General features: G+C 38.5%; 1 protein-coding gene across 5 annotated transcripts in view; it reads right to left on the bottom strand.

The window, feature by feature from the left end:
- Positions 1-5,239: 5,239 nt before the first annotated feature.
- The window catches only part of RPS6KA2 (ribosomal protein S6 kinase A2), a 264,581-nt gene continuing 247,333 nt past the window's right edge, over positions 5,240-22,487 (bottom strand). For all 5 annotated transcript variants that reach the window (XM_089530038.1, XM_089530037.1, XM_089530035.1 and 2 more), the window contains 7 exons: positions 20,235-20,324; positions 19,292-19,450; positions 18,519-18,680; positions 13,441-13,517; positions 11,618-11,735; positions 9,149-9,286; positions 5,240-8,367 (listed from right to left, as the gene is read on the bottom strand). In XM_089530038.1, coding sequence (XP_089386164.1) covers positions 8,242-8,367; positions 9,149-9,286; positions 11,618-11,735; positions 13,441-13,517; positions 18,519-18,680; positions 19,292-19,450; positions 20,235-20,324 — 870 coding nt within the window. In that variant the 3' untranslated portion in view covers positions 5,240-8,241. The remainder of the gene's footprint in view (positions 8,368-9,148; positions 9,287-11,617; positions 11,736-13,440; positions 13,518-18,518; positions 18,681-19,291; positions 19,451-20,234; positions 20,325-22,487) is intronic.

The raw sequence follows: 22,487 nt of genomic DNA, 5'->3' as shown, positions 1-22,487 counted from the left end.
TGGCTGTCCAGTAAAGGTATCACACTTGATAGATTTGATAGTTTTTTTATTTCTTTATAAATAAAGAAGTACAGATGAAGGCCAATACCAAGGTTCCTTTCCAGGAGCCTGTCACAGTAAACCTTTGCCCTATTGAACCCATGGACACTTTTTCCCTTGGCATCATCCTTTCACATAAACACATGGAACTCTGAAGATCAATTCAGACAGTTTCACAACACCATTCACCCAGCAGCTGAGGCCAGCAGCTGTAGCAGCAGTAGCAATAACAGACACAGCGCACAGAAAATAGGATAAAGAAGCTTCCCTAGAGACAATTGTGTTTTACAAGGTACAAAGTCCCAAACGATGTGCTATAAAAATATAACACTTCATAAAATCAAGTTTACTTCTTAAAAAAATTATTCTGGTACATATATAATATACAATGGCAGCCCCTTTCAAACATGAAACCTTGAAGCATGGACATTTCAAACAGTTCAGAAACATGGATGTGGAATTTTAAAAATAAACCACTGCACCGTAGTCTAGAAATAGTAATAACTGTATGTTTGAAAACTTAACACAAACCCCAAAGTGTTCCATTGTTTCCTGCAGATCAGATTTTGAACCTATTTGATGGTTTTAGTCTTTAAGGCATCCCATAGGTCATTTTAAAATGGGTAAATACATAAATGTGTAAGTCTGAAAATACAACTCATCTAGAATCTACAAATTAGTACATTCTGCAGTAACTCAGGTAGCAATTTGTACAACTAAATATGAATTAAAGTTGTGATTCTGTGCCTGGGAACAGAGCACCAATCTTCCCATGTAATTTCTTTCACATTAAGCAAAAGAGAACATTTTGAGATTCCAACTGTAGATCCCTTTAGTTCCTAAAGGGAGAAGTTGTTGTCTCTGTTTTGAAAGTACTGTACTATAACTGAGTGCAAACATCCAAACTAATGAATGAGAGAAATTGTTAAAGAGGGAAAATCGAATAAGAACAAGGAGGAGTACATGAATGACAGCCATCCACTAGATTCAAATGGGGAAATAAATACAGAAAATATTTGGCCTACACCATAACAATGATCCCATGAAATTGTACTAAGTTGGACTATTACTGTTTCTAATGAACAAGTAGGGCTGTAATGCCTTCTGCCTGAAGTTAAGTAGAAGTATTAATTTTATTATACCAGATGAATAGGGACAGCCTAGAGCAGTGGTTCCCAACCTGTGGGTCGGGATCCCTTTGGGGGTCGAATGACCCTTTCATGGGGGTCGCCTAAGACCATTGGAAAACACCTATTTAATTACAGTTATGAAGTAGCAATGAAAATAATTTCATGGGTTTGGGTCACCACAACATGAGGAACTGTATTAAAGGGTCACGGCATTAGGAAGGTTGGGAACCACTGGCCTAGAGGATTTTCATTGCCTGAGGGGAAGAAGGTGGCACCATCTCACCCATAAAAGCTGTCTGAACTAGCAGCTAAATTTTGCTGTAGTGCTAGTAATGGGACTGCACCCTATGTGGCACATTTAGGGGGTTCAAGGAAGTATACACAGCCCTGTTCTCCAACAACTTGCCACCATTCTCTATCTCTTAACCAAGGCCAGACGGATGAGTGTTTTGCAAGATAAATACATATTGACTAAAGACTGCTAAGGAGCTGCTCTCCTTAGAGGGCCAGAGTACTGGTTGTGAGTCCTAGCAGTTCGAGCAGCAAGCAACAATGCTCCAGTTCTGGCTACAGAATATGGACAATAATTCCCAGAGTTCCCCAGAAATCATAGTAGGTGTAGTCTGAAGTAATGTTTCCAAACTGTGTTCTGTTCCACCTTCATAGTATATAACTTTTACTTACGAATTTTTATATAGATTGTCTTCATGAGGTGAAAAAGGGAATTTGAGATCCATAAGGGTTTCACCACTCCTCTAGATGAAACAAAACAAACAGTGAGGACTAAGAAGAATGGCTGTAGTTTAATTAATTTGGAATTGATTGCCTATCAATGTCCACATTTTCCCTTGCAGCCAACTATTTTGAAGTTTTTGTAAAACACTTTAGTTGCATTTTCGACTTGAGTTGTGGATCCAAGATATTTGAATTTAAGTGACTTATACTGGTAAAAACTTTGAATAGCATTCATTTGCTGATTATGCCTCCTTGAATAGCTAACAAATAAGCAAAGGGAAAAAGGAAGGAAGAAAAGTCTCTGTCTTCCTTCCATAGTAGCACAGTTGCATAACTGTGTAACTGAAGGCCATATGGGGTTGGGATGTATGTGAAACCACTGTGGATGGAAGAGAGGTGAGGCTTGAGCAGGAATGGTACCACACAACTCATTCACAGAGGTGTTCAGGGGTGATTCATAAAGCATCGTCACCCATTTGTTGCTCTTTCATGTTTTCTCATTACATATTCCAACTTCTTTTACTGTACACATACATACATACACACAATGTTAAGGAAGAAAAGACCACATGCTTTTTGACTGATAGCACCAGGAGTCATTATCTGGAAGCTTTCCTGACACCAGCATACAGAGATACATGAACTCTTACTTCATGCTAAAACATGTATGCTAAATGTGCGCTTTATAGAATATGTTTTCCCTACTCAGGCATGAATGTCACTGCTGCACAAAAAGGTTAGGCACTGCAATTTGAACATAAATATACCTGTGTAAGCCTAAAATTACGAGGGGTCATCCTGCTCTCCTGAAATCAATGAGGTTGACCTCAGGCGGTGCTTACAGCAGGATTATGATGAGGACCTTTTATCTAGAACTTGTATACTCACCAAAGACAAAAGAATCTCCATTTCTGAATGATCTGACACTAAAACCTGGAAGTTAAACACTCACTTGCCATTTACTTGCCATTTTAAGAACTCAAGCATATAATGAAGATTAGGATGTCCCTTTTCAAACACAGTACTTTCTCAATATGTCAGTAGAGGGGAAGTAGCAACAAGACCTTTTTAATGCTCCCAGAATTTTATTTTTTGAATTGACATTGTGGTTAGCCACCAAAATTCACCAGCAAATTGCAAAATGCACTATAGTCAACAGGAAGAGAAAGCTTTTAATAATCGGTGTGTGTATCAACAATTTTCTGTAATTTTTGAGGTATATATCATATTAATTAAAGTTAATTTAATCACATTTATTATCAATTTAAATACAAATATAATTTTAATAATAAGTATGACTGGTGGATTTCATTTGTTAATAATGGTATTTATATATGAACATTAAAATGGAAAAGTTTAATTTTATCAACTGGATGCATTTTTCCCCATTCAAAAAGTCAGATAAACATAGCCCTTTACTCCTTAGGCTGCCCTCTTGAGCTGGTGGCCTCTTAGTACTTGCCCACCCTGAAAACTGGCCCTCAGGACCACAGAGGTTGCTCACCCCATGCAGATCACAGACACATCTGAAAAGGTCCTAACTTCTTCAATGTTGGTCTACATTCATTGCCAAGCTGGTGTTAAAACCACTTTGCTCTTCACTGCAACCCTGGCTCAGGAGAGTTTCACGGCCCTTTGATGCACTTTTGGGGAGGTTGGGAAGCTCTTGCAGGTAAGGGAGATTGCCCCTGTCCCAATTCCACTATTCTGCCAGTGGAAGTCCGGTGCTGTATACTGCCATGCAACCACAGACCCAACCCTTTTAAAGAGTAGTTTCATCAACCATTCCTCTGCCTTACTGCAGAAATCATGAAGCAGGGCTCCCATAAAACCTGACATAATTACATTGGATTTAGAGAACCCAACATATATTACATAACTTTTTTTTAGGGCTGCTACCTAAAACAAGCCTAACCCTTTTCTGATAGTCCGTCCTTGCCTTACGCGGGGGATCCGTTCCGGATCCTGACGCGTAAGGCGAATTCCGCCTATGCTCGAGCCCCATTGGAAACAATGGGGCTCGTGCATGGAAGCGTGGGAGCGCGCGGGGCGCAACGGGCACGCACGCCCATTCAATTGAATGGGACGCACCGCCCCGCGGCTTGAGTGCGTATGCTCAAGGCTGCATATGGCGCGCCCGCGTATGGCGCAGGCGCGCTGTACATATTTTTTAAAGTTCCATCTTCATTCTAAATATGCATACATTCCAAATAATAGTTTCATAAAACGTGAAGGCTTAAATCCAGCTACGAGTTCTGACTAAAACAGACCCACTGAATCAATTGCTTGATGATAGTCAGTAGTCATGTAAATAAGAAATAGGATTGTTAAGAAAGATGCTTCTCAGCTTTTGATCTGTTTAAATTTAAAAATGATCTGGACAATGTGAAAAATGTATTTTTATATTATTTTTTGCTCAAAGACATGCTAATCAAGAGTTGCTAATCATTGTTCTCTAGTCATTAACAGAATAATTTTAATCTGTTGGTATATAGTCTTGATATTGTGGCATAATACTTGAATGAATTTGAATGAAATGTCTAATGTCTTCTGGAGTGAACTCATCTGAATAAATTCATCATGCCCCCCTGTTCCATTTGAAATGCCTGTATGCTGTTTGTGTGCCATCCTTCCATAAGAAAGGAAAACAGAAGAAGCAAGTTGAGTATCTTGAGGATCTTAGACTATAAGACTATCCATATTTTATTTCAAGTAAGATTAGGATGTGACTACCATCCAGAAGGGGTAAGTTGCCAGGTTCTATTTAAATCCATGAAAGGCAATTTATTAATGGCTCCACATGTCCTGAAACCCAACTAATCTTTTTTTTAAAAAAAAAAATTGGGCCAATAATTTTTCCAAAACTGAGCAATTTTAAAATTCTGTGCAGCATATATACAAGAGCCACTGTTTTCTCCCCTCATCAGAAAAAGCCGGCATCCCTGAATTTGCTGTGTCACCATACTCTGAAAGTAGTAAACAACATTGCTCAAAGACAAAACCGACACATTTATACACTTGTTACGTCTTGTACCTCAAAGACATGTAAAGTTAGGAACCTACAACTAGGAGCCATCACAATAGAAAATGTACAAAGATGGCAACTGCTCTGCATACATCTTGCAAGCCAAGTTAGTGGAACAATCACCACTACCAGTGTAAATGACACTAGATGTATTAAGTTTATAATGGATGTAAAAATCCTTGTGTAACAAACAGCTCCTGCCAGAAGATTCCAAATATTGGACCTGAAACTTGCAAACAGATGAATGTGACATTTCAACATGTGGTAGAAGCTTTGTGAGAGCTGAATACCATTGGATAAATCTCACCCAAGAACTTGAGGATTCAGTCATTCTAAATAAGTAGAAGCCCCATGATGTTGTGTAACTAAACAGCAGATCTATATAATGTTCATTTTATATATTTTATATACATGGGTATCGAAAATATGTTAAATATAAGATTGGGAAATGACCAAAACTGTGTATCAGATACAATTTTTATCTACATGAAACTGGACTAGGATTAAGACTTGATTATAAATTTAATATGTGACATATAATATACCCTGCTGGAATAATGTAACACACGAACCCTAATTCTGTGAAAGAGGGACATGCTATTTCAATTATTTCCATGGCTCATCACCTAAAAGCATTGTACTCCAGCTGCCATTCTTACTAAAGATGTGACCACAGACTTGACCAGTGTAATGTGACATCTCCTACAGTAACCATGGAAGGACATGGGCATTTTCTGCACAGTCATTTATGGACCTGAGTAATAGGCTTCTGGTAAAGCAAACCTATATGATGAAAACACCATATCTTTTGTAGAGTATAACCAGGGCACTTAACCAATGTGAAAGTAACTATCTTTAGATACACAACATAAAAACAGGTGGACTTTTTCAAGATTTCTAATATCCACATTATCTCCTGCTGTACTTCAGACAACTTTTTCATTTTATGGAGTTTCACAGCATTATGTTATTCCAGAAGTCAAGCTTGAAGAGCAAATGCTCTACTGCAGTCCTATGTGCACAGCACATAAATTGAAATATTAAATATAACTTTTTAAATTAAGGACAAAATAAAATATGTTACATAACAGCTTGTTGGACATGAAAACAAATCTCCAGAAGCACATTACAGTAGTTAATGCAACCTTCTGCTCCCTTGTATATGCAGACTCAGTTAACAGGGATCTCCCAAACTGTAGGATCACAACAGTAGGATACAATAATATTCTGACTTCACCCCCTACACACCTCACAAGCAATAAAAGAATGTAGCACACTGGTTTCTCCTGCATAGCTCTGGAAACTGACAACATCAAGTATGAAAATGAAAATCAAGTAAAGTGCTTAAAATAATGGTGATAGTACATCTCTGAAACACTGATTTCAACACATTTAGATTGCAGTCTAAGTAGAACTGCAGTGGAATTTACTTTTGAGACGCAGACATTTGTAGCATAGCCTTGCTGACCTGCCTAAATCTGTATTGTGGCCAATGGATGCAATCTAGTTAATTATCAGACATAAAACATGGCTGTGGTATCAGTTGGAGGTGGAAAGATATCTATTTTTGTCACCTAGATTGTGCTCTACAAAGGCCACAATAGTAATGAAAAATATTTAGAATGCAATCCTATATAGCCACAGAAAGATGGGATTAAATCCCATTGAATTCAGTGGTACTTAACTTCTGATTAGACACGCATAGGAATGGATTGTTTGTCCAACATAATAATTTTCTGTGATAGTGTGAAATACCGTAGACTTCTTAAAGTTTCTCCATTGACAACTTCTCTACTACTGGTCAGTGTGCTTCCAGCTGGTGAGCTCCTACCTCTAATACTCAAAAAGGACAGTAGGAAGCTATTCTGTCTTTTTTGCTTGTAAGATGAGGTACTTAATGACTGCACATTAAAAGTCTCATCTGGAAGCACCCAGAGACTTTGGCCCAGTACTGAAAGCGGTGGTCTAGGGCCAATTTTATGGCTCAGGAGTGCGGCGTGTCCTGGGTGCAGCTTTGGTGGCACCTTCTTTTTACAGAAGGAGCCCATGATGGAAACCCTACTGTGCACAGCTGGCACTATCATGGCTCGGCCCCATCCACATGCTGCCATGATGACGCATGTGTGGCGCAGTGTCCAACAATGGGGCCTAGCGTGTGGACTAAAAATAACTTGCTTTCAGCGGGTTCTTTTTAGTCCTGACGGAGGCCGCGCTGTTTGGTTGGTGCAGCCTCCTTGCAGCATAAAAACGGGCAGCTACAGGCCACCCTTTTGGGGCGGTCTGTTGAGCCCCTATGATTTTTTCCTGTAGGCATTAGTCTGGCATTATGAGCCACTATTTTAAAACTAAAGAGGCAAATCAAAGATCATCATCTTCAAATGAGAGCAGCAGGAGAGTGTGTAGCTTAACATATGGTCCTTAGAATTTGTTGTCTTGTGTTTGTACATGTAGATATGAATGCAAAGAGGAGAGAGTAATACCAGCTGTGCTTATCCCCAACTTCCACATACTCCAAGGCTCTATTTCCACAGCACCAATACATGAACACCTGAACTAACACAGGTTCCTCTATGTGCGATATGTTTCCACAGTTTATCTGGGCTAATATAGATTGTGCATTTATTATATTTACATGGGGGCCCCTTGACTATGTGGATCAGCAGGTGCCCCACTCTGACCTCCATGCATTTGTTTTTATAGGGAACTAACACATAGAAAGGACTTTTTGAAGAAATAAACAGATACCCCACCAACTGCTCATTCCCTCCACATAAAGCATCTCTTTCAGCAGGCCATTGGATTCATGGTGTCACAATTCTATTCTCCTTCAGCTCTCTGGAGATGAACCTCACTGCACCTTTGGATGGGTAGCTAGATCAAGTTATGACAATTCACCATGACACAAATGCTGGTAGCATTGACCTCTAAAATCAAAACTACATGTTTCTCTGTTGAAAAGTGCTTACAAAAAGTCATCTTACAGAGCGTCTAAAATATTCCAAAAATAGCATTTGGAGAAAAGGAGGAAGGGACAAAACAGGATTTCAGCCATTTATACTTAAATAAGAAGCAATACAGCAATTGAAAAATTGGCACATTTTTGAGTAATTCCTAACTCAGGATCTTGGCGATAATGTAAAAAAAGAAGAATCTGAAAGCAAAGAATAACTTTGCTTTATGATGAAATCCTGCTAATTCCAACAATTTATGTGCCAATAGTCCAGCGCCCTGCAAAATTAGCAATATATGTCAGCCTCCCTGATTGACATACAGTGTTTGTCTTCCTTTTTCATGCTAGGCATTTTAGGACCACTACAACCTCGTTGAGGTCAGTCTTTTCATCCCCCGACGCTGGGCCAGGTTGGAGGACAATACAGGTTCCAGTCTTGGTGCCTGAGGTGTTCGATTTAAAGCAAAGTATGTGGCTGCCATTGCACCCTGAAAAACAAAGGTAAAACCAGGGAACAGTTAAGAGCAACTCCTTCTTTTCCTCTTCCTCATTTCCTTGCACCCCCACCCCATTTAAAGAAAAGGAAGCACCTGTATTTAGACAGGACTGGGCTAAGAGCTTCTCCTGTGGACTCTTTCCTCAGCCAAAGGACTCCATAAGGTAGTCACCTATATTCACTAAGCTATACAGCTCCTCTGGGTTAGGGATCCTTCTGAGGCTATTAGATATTTGTCACGCTGTGGAGGATCATGTATATGGCTACTGGCGTAAATCTCTCTCGCTCTTCTTTCCCTTACCAATTCATTATACTAACTGGCAGATTATGTATGAAAAACTAATTTAATTATTTTAAAGCAGGGGTTGGCAATTCAGAGGAGGCAAGGGCCAAGTTTTTACCTTGCACCAATCCCATTGGATCAAATCCATTTGTTCTGGACGTTACATTGCATAATCTCTGGCTGCCATTTTGGCCTATTTTGGTGTTTGTGGGAGAAGGAATGGGGAGTGATCTGGGTGTTAATGAAAGTGAACTACTGCATTTGTGGTTGTTTGTTAATTTGGGGGCAAAAATAGCCTGAAAACCAGCTTTTTTTTAACCATATAAGTTTCGGAGTACTTTTGGGTTTATCAGGGGGCTTCAGGGGCAACAAAGTGGAGCTCAGATGCTTCATGTGGTGTATGAGCCACACTTTTCCCATTCCTGCATTAGAATTACATAAAGTCATCAGCCAACTTTTCTGCATACCATAAGGCAATGTAGCCACTTACCTTTACCAGGTGTACATCCTGTCTGATGAGCTGATTTTGGGACAGATATTCCCTGTTTATTATCCATGGGTGCCTTAAAACCTGGGCTGCTGTTAAGCGCTGATGGGGGTCTACATGAAGCATCTTTGACACAATATCCTGTTATAAAGGATTTTCAGAGAGGATTAAAAATGTAATTTTAAAAAGTCTTCTGTGGATAAAATTCTGTTCTATTGACTGGACAATAGCAGTTTACAGTGAAATGTAAAATGTTATTAAACTTCATTGTACGACTTTAAGGAAGTGGAGGGAGAGAATTAGGTGCTCATCACACCAGTCCATCCGAAAACTACTTCTGTACTCAGAAAGTCAGTGGGATACACTTTTGATGGTGCAAAAGAGAGGGTGTACTCTTTTGTACCATAATCCTATTCCCACTTCACTGGTGTTGGCTCCAGTGTTTGCTTTCTCAACAATATCTGTTGAAACACAACGGTATCACCTTCCATCACCCTGCTCCATCTCCTGTCTTGTGAGACCTATGGTCCTGCAAGACCTCTCAGTGGGATTTGGAACAATAATCATGCCAGATCTTGGATGAAGGCTCACAATGCCATCACAAGACTCCATTTGAGCACAAAATACAAGTAACTGGCCTACAAGAGGCTCCCCGCAAATGGAGGCATCAGAGCAAAATTTCCCATCACCCTGGTTGCTTCACCTGCACTTCCATGATTGTTTTTTTAAAAGAGAGAAGCCATAATTGTGCAATTATGCAATGGTGAAATTACATAATGATGCTATTATGGAACCACTCTAACTCTCTACACAGATCAGGAACACACATTATGCCACTTCTAACTTCTTTCTATGCTTTTTCCTTATGAAACATCACTTGTCTAGGTCTGCTTTTGTATATTTTCCTTTAAAACTTTTATAAATTTTTCCTTTTTTAATTACTCTTTAATCTCTTCTTCAACCCTGTGGTTTCTCTGTGCACTAATAGGATTACATCAGAATTGTGTTACTGTGCTCCTCCCCTTTATTTAAAAAATGCAGCAAAATGTAAAAATCATACAGAAGAATGGAGAATGAATGGGAACCCTGTTGTCCTCCCAGTCCAACCACTGGAAATAGTCTTGAGACTTCTCTGCTGGAAATATCAAGGGAATCACCAAGGGAAAAGCAATGAAATCACACTCAAGTTCAGCACATTCTGCTCCCAGTGTTGCAGCAAAGAATAACAAGACATTCACACCCATAGGGGTTTCTAAACTACAGTTGGACAGGGAGTCATTAATGGATTATTTCAAGTGGGGAAATAATCAAATTCCAAATGTCTCAAGGGCAGTGCGGCACTGGGAGAACCACTAGGGCTCAAAACAGATGGGCAAAATGATGTGGCTTCAGGCCACATTGGGGACGTGACATTTATATGACACACACCTCAAACGCAGCCTGAATCTCAGCCAAGGCTATGCCAATGAAAAAGAACTTGTCCAAAAAGTAGCAGATATAATCTGCTCCTGCCAGCAGCCTGGTTGAGGACCTTGGCGGTGGACTGCATCGAGAGTGGTCCCATGCAGTCACCGCAGTCCCGATGCACCACTCCTTTAGGCCCGTCAGCATAACTTAATGTCATGCAATTAGATCTAGGCAAAGATTGGACTAATGCAGTACAACTACAGCATAACAGTATCATATGATAAGCTCCCTGGTGAGCTGACTTGGGTTGCAATAGGAATCCTGCATGCAAGTCCTGACCTGTTACCACACTTTTTCTGTACCAGAGCTGTTGATTTGTAATCATTCCACACCTATTATTTTCACAGTGATTAGGATGTTATCATACAAGAGAGACTCTTTGCATCTTGGCAACAGTTTCCTAGTGCTGTGCTAAGTATGGTTGAAAACCTTTCTTTTAAAAGTTACGTGAGGACACATCAGCTGGTTCACAACTTGGCCTCATAAATTAGGCAGCAATCCAAGTGATACAGCAACAACAAATTTTATTCATTGTAGATAAGAAGGAGACAATATATCAAATCCATTTTCAGTGAGAATCATGGATTAAGTATAATATGTGCTACTCACTGTTGTACCAGCCATCGAACTAAAACATAATCTTGTTTTAAAATGCTGTCACTAAAAACTTGTGCATTAGTCTAGTGGACGTATGTACATCCAAAACTCCCTCCTATGTTATTCCTGCATTAATATGCACAATAAATATACATTTCTATTATTATAATCTAGACATATGTCCCCCCTAATATGCACATCTCATCATATTCCCTTGGGTACTTTAACTGCAATGCTTCAAGCTAACAGTTTGAATTCTATTAAAGCTAGAACATGGAAGGTGTTAATTATCTATTATTTAAAGATGAATAATGTAATATTAAATAACACTTCTTGGACCTTAGAGAAATGTTTGCAACTTAAAAAGTGCCTGAAAGGATCATGTAAGATGTAATGTTATCTACTTACTTTAGCAGCATCAGATATTGAATCCCAGTTTCCTCCTGTGAGTGCATATTTTCCACTGCCAATTCTTGCCAGAATCTCCTCTGGAGTATCATCTGGTCCATTTGCAAAGGGAGTGAACCTGTTAAGCAAGAAGTGATATTTTAAAAAGAACTGTGTATGCTGTAGAATTATTTGATCATAACAGGACAGTTCGTTCCATAAAGCTTTCACTCAAACCAACACGCACTGAAGAAAATAAGGATGTGACTATTGAAAATTATTAATGTGATTAATTAAAACCACAATAGGAATAGTAGGATGTTGCCCTTCATCTTCATGAACACAACCGAACAGTACCTCTTTTAAACTGTTAATAATACCAAAATTTCCTTTAGAAAAAAAAACTGGGGGTCTTCTCTCACAAATACCTAATTTTATGCAACTTTCTTACAACTGGAGAATGTTTAGCGTTTTAGTAAAACTTCTGAAAAACCTTAAACAGGAAAGACCTGACTACTTACCAAGACACATACCCCCGCCTGCCAAAAGGATGAGTAGCACACTGTGATGCAAGTCAAAGAAGCCCCAGTATTAAAGACAAAGGAATAGCTTGTTTATCTAAGTATAAATTTAATGCATACTAAATATCATGTGTACTAAAATCCCAATTGTTGTTTTCATTTGTATCAAATAATAGGGAACAGAAGTGCATCGGAATCTGAACTGAAAAAGCACTGGCACGTGGAACTTGATACCTTTGTAACAGGGAACATTTTGAACTGGGTAAAATTCCAAGTCCAAGTCCAGAGGCCAATGTTCTTTCAGTCCTAGTCCACCATACAGAGAAATTGTTGCAACTATAAGATCCTGCTAGCTGATAAGGAAAAAAGGAGGTGGAGGCCATGCTTTGGATGACAGAAGGGATCAGGGCTGGGTTAGAAATCAGCTTGTCCATACTAATCTGAAGAGGAGAATTGGGGAGAGGGCCCCCCCCCCAAAAAAAAAAACCTCACATGCTTTTAGACATACCCTTTTAAGTTTATTTAAGTGAACTTCTACAGCACCTTTCATTCTTCCTATGCTCGCTTTTGGTTTTAGTCATTTATATTGCTGTCTGAGCTTTATCTCCTCTGCTGCCTATTGGAAGTAAATATTTTACAAAGTAAATTCTTGATGGACATTCTGGTTCATGATAGGCTAAGAATTTGGATGGAACATTAGATACTGGGGAAATTCTTTGGAGAACCTTGCAGAATTAAAAATAAAATAAAAGGCAAGCAGGTTGGACACAATCCCCATAATAAGCTTTATCCATGAATAGGGGGTTTTCTCCCTCCCTTGGGGATGAAATTCCAAACTCTTTTATTTCAAAGAGCCATCATAATGATTTATTTATTTTTAACTTTGGGGCACTAGAATTTAATGGCTGAAGTTAAGCAAATAAGGTAGCTACATTTTAATTTTTTAATTAATTTCTGAAATACATAATCACTTGCCTTGAGCATTCACAGTATGGTGAAATATCAAAAATGGCAGTTGAATTAAAACAATAAATCTAATCAATCTTTGAACCCATTTTTTAAACATAAAAAAAACACATTAGCGTCCATCTTGTGCCTTGTTTTCAAATCCTGAAAGAATTAATTCTTTTTGGACAGCATTTCCCAAAATCTCCCAGTCCGTTTGGCCCAGTGGCTATTGGGACATGGGAATCTGAAGGTTGTTCTCCCCTGCCCCAAGTAATATTTTCAAGTTCTACCTGTTTGCATTTTTATGATATTGTTGATCTTTTACTTACAAGTGCTATAAAAAATGTACAGACACCAAGAGAACTCTGCACCTACCCTGCTAACATGGTGTACAACAGAATCCCTAAGCTCCAGATATCGCAGGCTGCATCATAGCCTTGCCGTTTTAAGACCTTCACAAAGAAAGAAAGAAAGAAAGAAAGAAAGAAAGAAAGAAAATGATTATCTCCTGCTCCTCTTTGGGACTGGTAAATATTTAAAAATACATTTTTTGATAGTAGTTTCGTTCACATTTGCTTCAACATATTTTCTTAAACTGTTTGATAGGAACGTTTTCAGTCAACGTACATGATGAGTTAACAGGCATGAACTATCTTGTATGGTAACAAGTTCTCTTTTTCTAAAACAAAGGGGTCTTAGCTATCATAATCTGTTGCAGCAAAACAATGAAGAGTGCCTGGACAAATATATGTATTGTAACATACTCTATCATGGATGCATATGAAGAAGGTGGCTGCCATAAATGAAAGCTTAAGCTGTAATACATTTGAGGAATTAGGCTCAGGTCTATAAAAACTCATGCTAACAACTTCTTTCTTTCAATTAGTCTCCAAGGTGCTACAACAACAATAATAATAATAATAATAATAATAATAATAATTTATATTTCTGCCTCTCCCTACAGATCAAGGCGGGATTACATCATAATAAAATAGACAATACAATTTACAAATATAATCAATAAAATCACAACAGTTATTACAAATTGCTAAAATGACTGGTTCATCGTCTGTTTACAATCTTATTAATAATCGGAAATGGGGGTCTTTCTAAAGTTGCTCATAAGAGATCAGGTGGGTAGGCCTGCTGGAAGTAGGGTTGCCATAAGTGAGGACCTCCAAACCGGGACAAATGTAGGACAAATGCAGGGCAACATTTTCAAATGTAGAACATTTTTATAAAAATGGAGGACGCGCAAAAAATTGAGGTTTTTAAAAAAAAATGTTAATATAAATGTATGTTTTTAGGCATGATCAAAATGGAGGACATTTTGGCATTATTCATAGACAGATGGCAGAAATGTATTTGCCCTCAGGTTCAACTGTACTTCTCAGAAGTGTGTACTTGGGCAAGGGACTGTGGTTTTTCTTCACTGTGCATGAGTTTGTAAAAATCACAGCAAGATACATTGGCCATGCCTCAGAGGCTTGTTGATATCATCATCATCATCATCATCATCATCATCATCATCATCATCATCATCATCATCATTGTGCAAGAAAGGCAGACTTGTTAGCATTCAAAGCGCCATAAATACACAGAAAATGCACTTGCATATATTTAATAATAAAAAATAATGAAAAAATAAATAAACAAGGCAGGGGTGTATATATTTAATAATAAAAATTAATGTAATAAAATAAAAAACAAGCAATAATAAAAATTAACGTAATAAAATAAAAAACAAGCAATAATAAAAATTAACGAAATAAAACAAAAACAAGCAATAATAAAATTAATGAAATAAAATAAAAACAAGCAATAATAAAAATTAATGAAATAAAATAAAAACAAGCAATAATAAAAATTAATAAAATAAAACAAAAACAAGCAATAATAAAAATTAATAAAATAAAATAAAAACAAGCAATAATAAAAGTTAAAAAATTAAATAAAATAAGTATTTTATATTTTTAAATATCATTTTAAAACCCCAAAAAACCAAGGCAGACCTAATGGCCACTGACTCAGCTTTCCTCCTCCTCCTCCTCCTTCTCTGGCCCAATTCTGCCCTGGCCTTCAGGCACCCTTCCTCTGGCTCCTTCCTCCTCCTCCTCCTCCTCCTCCTCTCCCCCCTCCTCCTCCTTTTGACGGCTGGCCTGCGCACGCGCGGAGGGAAGCAAGGCAGGCGCGTGGGGGGGAGGAAAGTGAGGGAGGCACGCGCGTGCGCGCGGAGGGAATGGGGCAGGCGCGCGCACTGCCACTGGCCTCTGCTGAGGCCTGGGCGACGCGCAAGCCCTCCCAGTGGGGGCGCGGTGGCGGCAGCGCTTCTGCCGCCCGCCGAGGAAGAGGAGGAAGGCGGAGCCGGAGGAGGAGGTAGGTTGGCACTGCAGCAGCCGCATTAGCGGCAGCGTCAATGGCCGGAGCGGGCCCCCAAACTGGGAACAAGGCACGGGTGGGGACCCAACCCGGACCGGGAGGGCCCCCCCGAAACCGTGAATGGCACGGGGCCCGCCGGGTTATGGCAACCCTAGCTGGAAGAGATGCGTCTTAAGTGCCTTTTTAAAGCAATCCAAATTGGTAGTAAGATGGATCTCTTCTGGTAAACTGTTCCATAGTTTGGGGGCTGCGGCAGTAAATGCCTGATGGGAAGTTGTTGTTAACCTAGTTTTTGAATAATTCAATAAGTTCTTCCCTGATGTTCTGAGAGTACGGGGCGGATTGTGTAGGGAGAGGTGTTCCCTTAAGACCCCATTCTATACTGTAATAAATGTGTTATTCCTTAAAGTGTCACAAGACTTTTTCTACTTTATGAGATCTTAGTGTTTGATAGAACCAAATGAATAGAGTTTAATTACCCATCAGGATTCACTTTATACCACCAAGAACACTACCATACTATTTGGCTAAATCACACTCTCTCAGATTCACAGGAAGGCAATGGCAAATCAGTTCTCAATAAATCTAGTCCAGAAAACCTTACGATAAGGTCACCATAAACTGGTGTTAATGTGAAGATAACAACAAGGAAGGGGATGGGGGGGGGGAGGATCTGGCAATTCTGGGGCCCACAAAAGGGCCAAGGAGCATTATGAAGCTGCAAACCATCCCCACCCACCAGCCTTGTTGTAGAACATGTTATCTTCTTAGAAATCTACTAAAGCCTAAGACTGATATTATCCTAATGATCTATTGAGCTAAATCCAATTGTTAGTCTCAACTAGTGTATGCTAACTGAATAAGGTAGCTCAACCTAGTAAATCAACATTTATGTAAGTCTAATTCATTCAGTGGGTCTTTTCCAGTTGGGAACTAAAAACAGATTTAGCTCTTTATTTCTACATAAAACAATAGGAACACAATGAGCCCGTAACATCACACCAAGAATGTCTTCTTTGGCTACAGGTTGCTAGAGAATCCATTCCTGTATTTTTCCCTCCATAGAAAATAAGGTTTTGGAATATATAACAATAGATAAAGGGATGATTATAACTATTGACTTTTAAAGTCTGCTTTTCAAAAACTGGTTGTGGTGGTCCTTTGGCAAAGTAATGATGTGACTCTATTTCAGGCTACAAGTGGATTTTGAAACAATGGAAACAATGGTATGCCTTGGTTTTTGTTAATAGCATGGAAATGCCTGCAGGAGTCTTCAGACCATGTAATTTCAGGGGCCATTACCTAATGAGACTCAATGAGATTGTAAATAAAAAACAGCATGTAGTTGCCCATTTGATGAATACACAGCATGTAAAATCTTCCTTCTACAGAGTCAAAAAATAATTTTGGCCATTCGAAAGTATATGCTTCCTAGCTACCAGAAATGTAATGTTTTGCCCACAATTCCCTAAAAACACAAATGCATTTCATCTAGGCTTTGATGAAATTGGGAGTGTGGGAGTGATAAAGGATCAAATTTGCATACTGATAAGGAGTTCAGGTCTTTGTGATATGCATCTTATTTTCATGCTTGTAATTGTACCCACTAGATGGCAGGGTATTTCCTCATCTCACATATCCCGAATTACTAATAATGGCCAGAATTTTTAAAAAAGTTATTTCCCCCCCAATCCCCAATGTGGAATATTTCACTAGCAAAATTGTCAATAAGATCCATGAAATTCTTCTGATTGTATCCACCAGATCTCTCAAGAGCTGGACAATAGTTATATAGATATAAGGAAATATGTTTCTTTAAATGATCTACAGATCAGAGTTAACCATAGGACTTTACTGGGATCTGAAGATCCAGAGGGGCCCAGCCTAGGCTTTATTCCATATTACTGTGAAGAGTGAAAAAAAAGAGAGAACTATAAGTTGTTCTTTCTTTTTGCCATTAACAGTAATAAGGAATACAGCCTGGGCTGAACCCCTATAGACCTTCAGATTCCAGTAAAGTCCTAAGGCTAACTTTTGTACTATAGATTATTCTCCTTTTTTGTTTTTCAGCAAACCTAGGATGTCATTCTACAGTGACTTGGTTTGACGGATGATATAATTTCCCATTATTGTCATTTTGTTTTATTTTGCTGTTGTAAGATGCTTTGATCATATGCTGGGAAAGGAAGATATAGATATATTTGAGTGAATAGAACAGTACAAAATAATTTATTTTTCCTTCTTTGTTAGAATAGTGGAAATTATTGCATTTTCTCAGTGCTGAGAAAATGCCATACAGGTTGACTTTCCTTTATCCAGAATTCTGAAATTTGAAATACTCCAAAACCCAAAATTGTCTACATGGGTGGCTAAGATAGTGACACCTTTGCTTTCTGATGGTTCAGTGTACACCAACTTTGTTTCATGCACAAAATGATGAAAAATATCCTTTATGAAATTAGCCTTAGGGTATGTGTATGTGGTGTATTTGAAAAATAAATCAATTTAATGTTTAGACTTGGGTCCCATTTCCAAGATATCTGAGTATGCATATGCAAATATTACTAGATCTGAAAAAAATTCTGAAATCCGAAACACTTCTTGTCCCAAGTATTTCAGATAAGAGAAATACATCATGTATTCATTCATTCATTCTACATCCCACTTATCTCCTGGCATGAGTCCCAAATCAACATGGTATAAATGGACTAAATAAATAAATACAATTTATAATTTACCAATCATCTTTCTATTGCTATTGTGACTGCTATGTGGGAAGCAGCTGTGGGAATGTCATGTGTGACTACAGTACTGGATATTTCCTGGGATGAAATTAGATATCCAGCAGAACTCCCTGCTCCTATTTTTTTATAGTCTTCTTCTATCATTTCTTTTTAAGCTGTTAGAGCATGATTGCTTGGCCTCTTCTGTGGTGGGCTACATACATAGCCAGTTAGCTCGCCTGCCTCTCTTTCTTTTAATCAAGAATGCAAATGATTATTCTGCTGTGTCCCCAGCCACCCGCTAAAGTTGAGATATATTACAATTGCTGGATTCTTCCCCTTTTTACATACCTCAGGTGCTACAAAATTGGCTGTGTAACATGGTGTCATTAGTAGGCCATTCTCAGCTCTCAGTTGTTTGGCAAATCCAAAATCACAGATCCTGATGGAGTCTGGGTTACCAGATTCATCCATGTACAGAATATTACTAGGCTTCAGATCTCGGTGAACAACCTGAAAAAAAAGTTACCACCATTATTCTATAAAGGTGGTATACTGGTGAATCCCAAATGTTCATCTGGAAATTTTTGAGATTTATCAGTAATGGTCAGAGGTTTCTTTTGGATATTAGTGCCATATTTTGACAATCAATGACATTTTCTAAGTAATAATGGAAATAAGGGTGCATTTTAGTCATATGCCAAAGGAAATGATTCATTTTTAAAAAACATTTGTATCTAACCTTTTGAAATATTAAGAATTTCCAGGAGAAAATATTCACCAAGTTTTTCATATTTTCGTTAATGAAAAATTAAAGAATGGAAATGATGATTAGGAAGAATTCAAAGCAGGATTTTGTGGTTCTAGTAAGCCATATAATATGTCAGTATGTTGGCTGACACTGCATCTAGAAGGCTGTAAGAACCCAGTGTTTGGTATGGAAGATTAGTGCAACTGCACCATCTGGTGTCATTCCTTCAAATATTCTGGACATCTCATTTCAAAAGGAAATTAATTTTAAGTTTACATGAATTTTGTTACTTTGGGCAGTGCTCCCCATTAGTCATTATTTTTATGATAAAATATATAGGAAGCTAGTTGGATACAGAGAAAATGACACTTACTCCCTGGGAATGTAAATAGTCTACTGTCTTGGTAATAGTGCAAAGGACAGCACTAGCCTCTCGTTCTGAGAAGCATTTCTGTCGAAGAATTCGGTCTAGGAGTTCTCCTCCTCGCATGAGCTCCATCACAAGGTACACATATTTTCCATCATCATAGACCTATATGTGAAGAGAAACCCACAGGTGACTGATTCATAGGTCCCCACATGCTCTGAGGGGATTTGTGAGACAGTGTATTATTCTAGCATACGACAGAGGCCATCTCCACAATATGTGGTTTCTTATGTGCTTTCCATTGATGAAGTCAATTGTTTCCTCTTTAGACATCTTAGAAACCTAGTACAATCGGTCATCCTTATCCATGAATGTTTTATCCACAGATTCAAGCATCCATGGCTTGAAAATATTTTTTAAAAAAGTATAAATTCCAAATAGCAAACCTTGATTTTGCCATAAGGGACACCATTTTGCTATGCCATATTATTTAATAAGACTTGAGCATCCACAGATTTTGTTACCTGGAACCAAACCCCAGTGGATAACAAGGGCCCATTGTACTTTAGCCCTGCAGGATATTAGTAGGCTACTGATGGATTATATTTAAAGACCCCTGGGAAGTCCAAGAGGATACCTTTTTCCTTCTGTACAGAGACAGCTGATGCCTGACTTCCCCTCATCCTTCCCCCATCCTCTACAGCCACTGAATGCCCATGGAGAAGGGTGCCTTGCCTGAAGGGAGGTAGATAGTTTAGAGTAATTTAGTAATTTATGATTCCCAAACCACTTTGGAATACAATTAAGTCAACTATAAAAAAGCGACAAAGATTCATGAAAGGTAACTGCAGTGTTGTTGTTTTTTACTATTTTCCATAACAAATATCTCTTACTTTCCTGTAGATTAGTTTGGTAATTGGGATACATGCACAGATGGGAGACCACTTACATCTTTGAGAGTTATGATGTTTGGGTGCTGTCCATATCTTAGAAGAATCTCAATTTCTTCAGAGGGGTCTCGTTTGATCTTATCAATTATCTAGCAGGAAAAACACACACAAATAAAACCAGTAAGTAGGAAGCTATGGGCTGATAGAATCCAAATGGAAATTCAGCCTAAACCCACAAGCTTCAAAGGCACAGGTGAGATGTATCAGGCAGTTGCTGAGCAATGAAATGTTTAAGAGAAATGCCTAATAAACAGCAATTAAGAAAAAAAAAACACCCAACAGAGTTCTATCTCGACCAATGTTTCTGGTATGCATGTTGGGATAGTAACATGCCACTGAACGCCACCATGACAAAAGATATCACCTATAGTTAGACACATGAGAGAGGACAAATCAACTAGCCATTTCTATTAATCATTTCCTTTTTGAGTAACACTGAAAGATAGAGCAGATTCATTAATAACAGTGGGACAAATATGACTTACCAGGAGGAAAAAAGTGTTAACAGCCACGTAATGCAGGAATTCTAAATTGACAGTTTAATCTGTAAATTAATTTATCTCCAAAATGAAGGCAGTACTGAATGAGAATATTGGCCATCTTTGCTTTTGGGAAATAGGTGAGTTTCCACTGTAATGTGTCTTCTAAAAATAAGTCTTCTTTAAGTCTCAATTTGGCTTCATTTTGTGATTCTCATCTCCACCCTAGATGTCACTTGAACTGAATGATTACAGGAATATGGCATAATTCTTTTAACATGTCTTGAAGGAGAGGTATTGTAAATGTCTTGAAGGGACTTTTTTGCACTATTAGATTTGATTAGTTTAAGTGATTCATCCACCCCATGGCTGAATCTTCCATAAAATTGCTAACAGTTCTTTTAGAAAGAAAGAAAGAAAGAAAGAAAGAAAGGGATTCTTCTTCTTCTTTTTTTTTAAAGTGGCACAGTTTTCAATAAAAGTGGGCCATGACTTTTGCAAGCAATACATTTTGTTAAGACTAATGTGTCAGCTTCCCCTTTTCCTTGAGAAGTGAGATCTGGCTACAGTGACATATGCTTTGATTGCATTCTGTCTGTACTACTATAATACACTCTATTTGGGGCTGCCTTTGGAAACTGTTTGGAAATTTCAGTGGGCAAAAAGGCTGGGGCCAGAACACTTACTGGGGCCAGTTACAGGGAGCCTATAATTGGTTTTTTAGACAGTTTTACTGGATATTGTATCTTTCCCAGACACTATTCAAAGTGCTGGGTATGATCTATAAATCCCTGTACAGCCTAGGTCCAGACTATCTGAAAAACTGTATCTCCCTATGTAAACCTGCCAGAGTCTTAAGATCTTCATGGGAGGCTTTTCTCTTGGTTCTGTGACCATCACAGGCCCATCAGGTAAGGACATAGGAGAAAGCCTTCTCACTGACTGCTCTCAGACTGTGGAATTCCCTTCTACGTGAGGCTAGGCTGGCCCCCTTTCTATTCTCCTTTGCTGATGGGTAAAGACCTTTGTATTGAAACAGGCATTTAATGATTAATTGGTTGCAGGTAGCCTTTTTATGGGACACGTGTGCTACATTTTTAACTTCATTGTTACATTTTAAAATTGAAGGTCGTTTAAAGTTGCAATTTGTTTAATCGTAATTTAACTTTTTATTACCAGGGCTTTTTGTTTGTTTATGTTTATTTTGTGGTTTTGTTTTGTTGCTTATTTTAGTTTTGTAAGCCACCTTGCATCCCAAACCAGGAGAAAGGCAGCATATAAATCAAAGAAATAATACACAAATAATAGATTCTTAGTTATTCAAGCTATTTATTGACTCAGTATTCACAACATAAATGAATGTTGCTAATGTACTGTACTTTACAGTACAGTACATTAATGTGCTGTTTACTGCAGCAAGATACTGCTGTTTAGCAAGCAATAGTATTTGTACATGAACTCTGTCATTAACCTACCCACCAGGTGGACCAATTTAATTCAACTAGGATCTCATGCAATGTAATAAAAATCACTTTTATGAAGAGAGGCTAAATGGCCTCTTTTCTTATTCTAAGATCTGTCAGAATGTCCCACAGCAGGTACAGAAATTCTCCAAACAGGGAAGGCAAACTCAAACCAGGCTGAAGCCATACTTCTTGAGTTGGAGGTCCTTGCCTGCTATAATCCTAGAATGGAAGTGTCTGTGTGTGAGGGGAAGTCGACTGTGGGTACTCAGTGGTAGGAGAACAAGTTCTGGCACATGCACAAAAGCAC

This window comes from Sceloporus occidentalis, unplaced genomic scaffold (genome assembly GCF_023333645.1).
Source record: "Sceloporus occidentalis isolate IW3139 unplaced genomic scaffold, rSceOcc1.0.p SCAF_6, whole genome shotgun sequence".
In the NCBI taxonomy this organism is placed as follows: Eukaryota; Metazoa; Chordata; class Lepidosauria; order Squamata; family Phrynosomatidae; genus Sceloporus; species Sceloporus occidentalis.
Note: the sequence above shows the minus strand (reverse complement) of the source record. Positions and strands in the feature narration are given on the sequence as shown.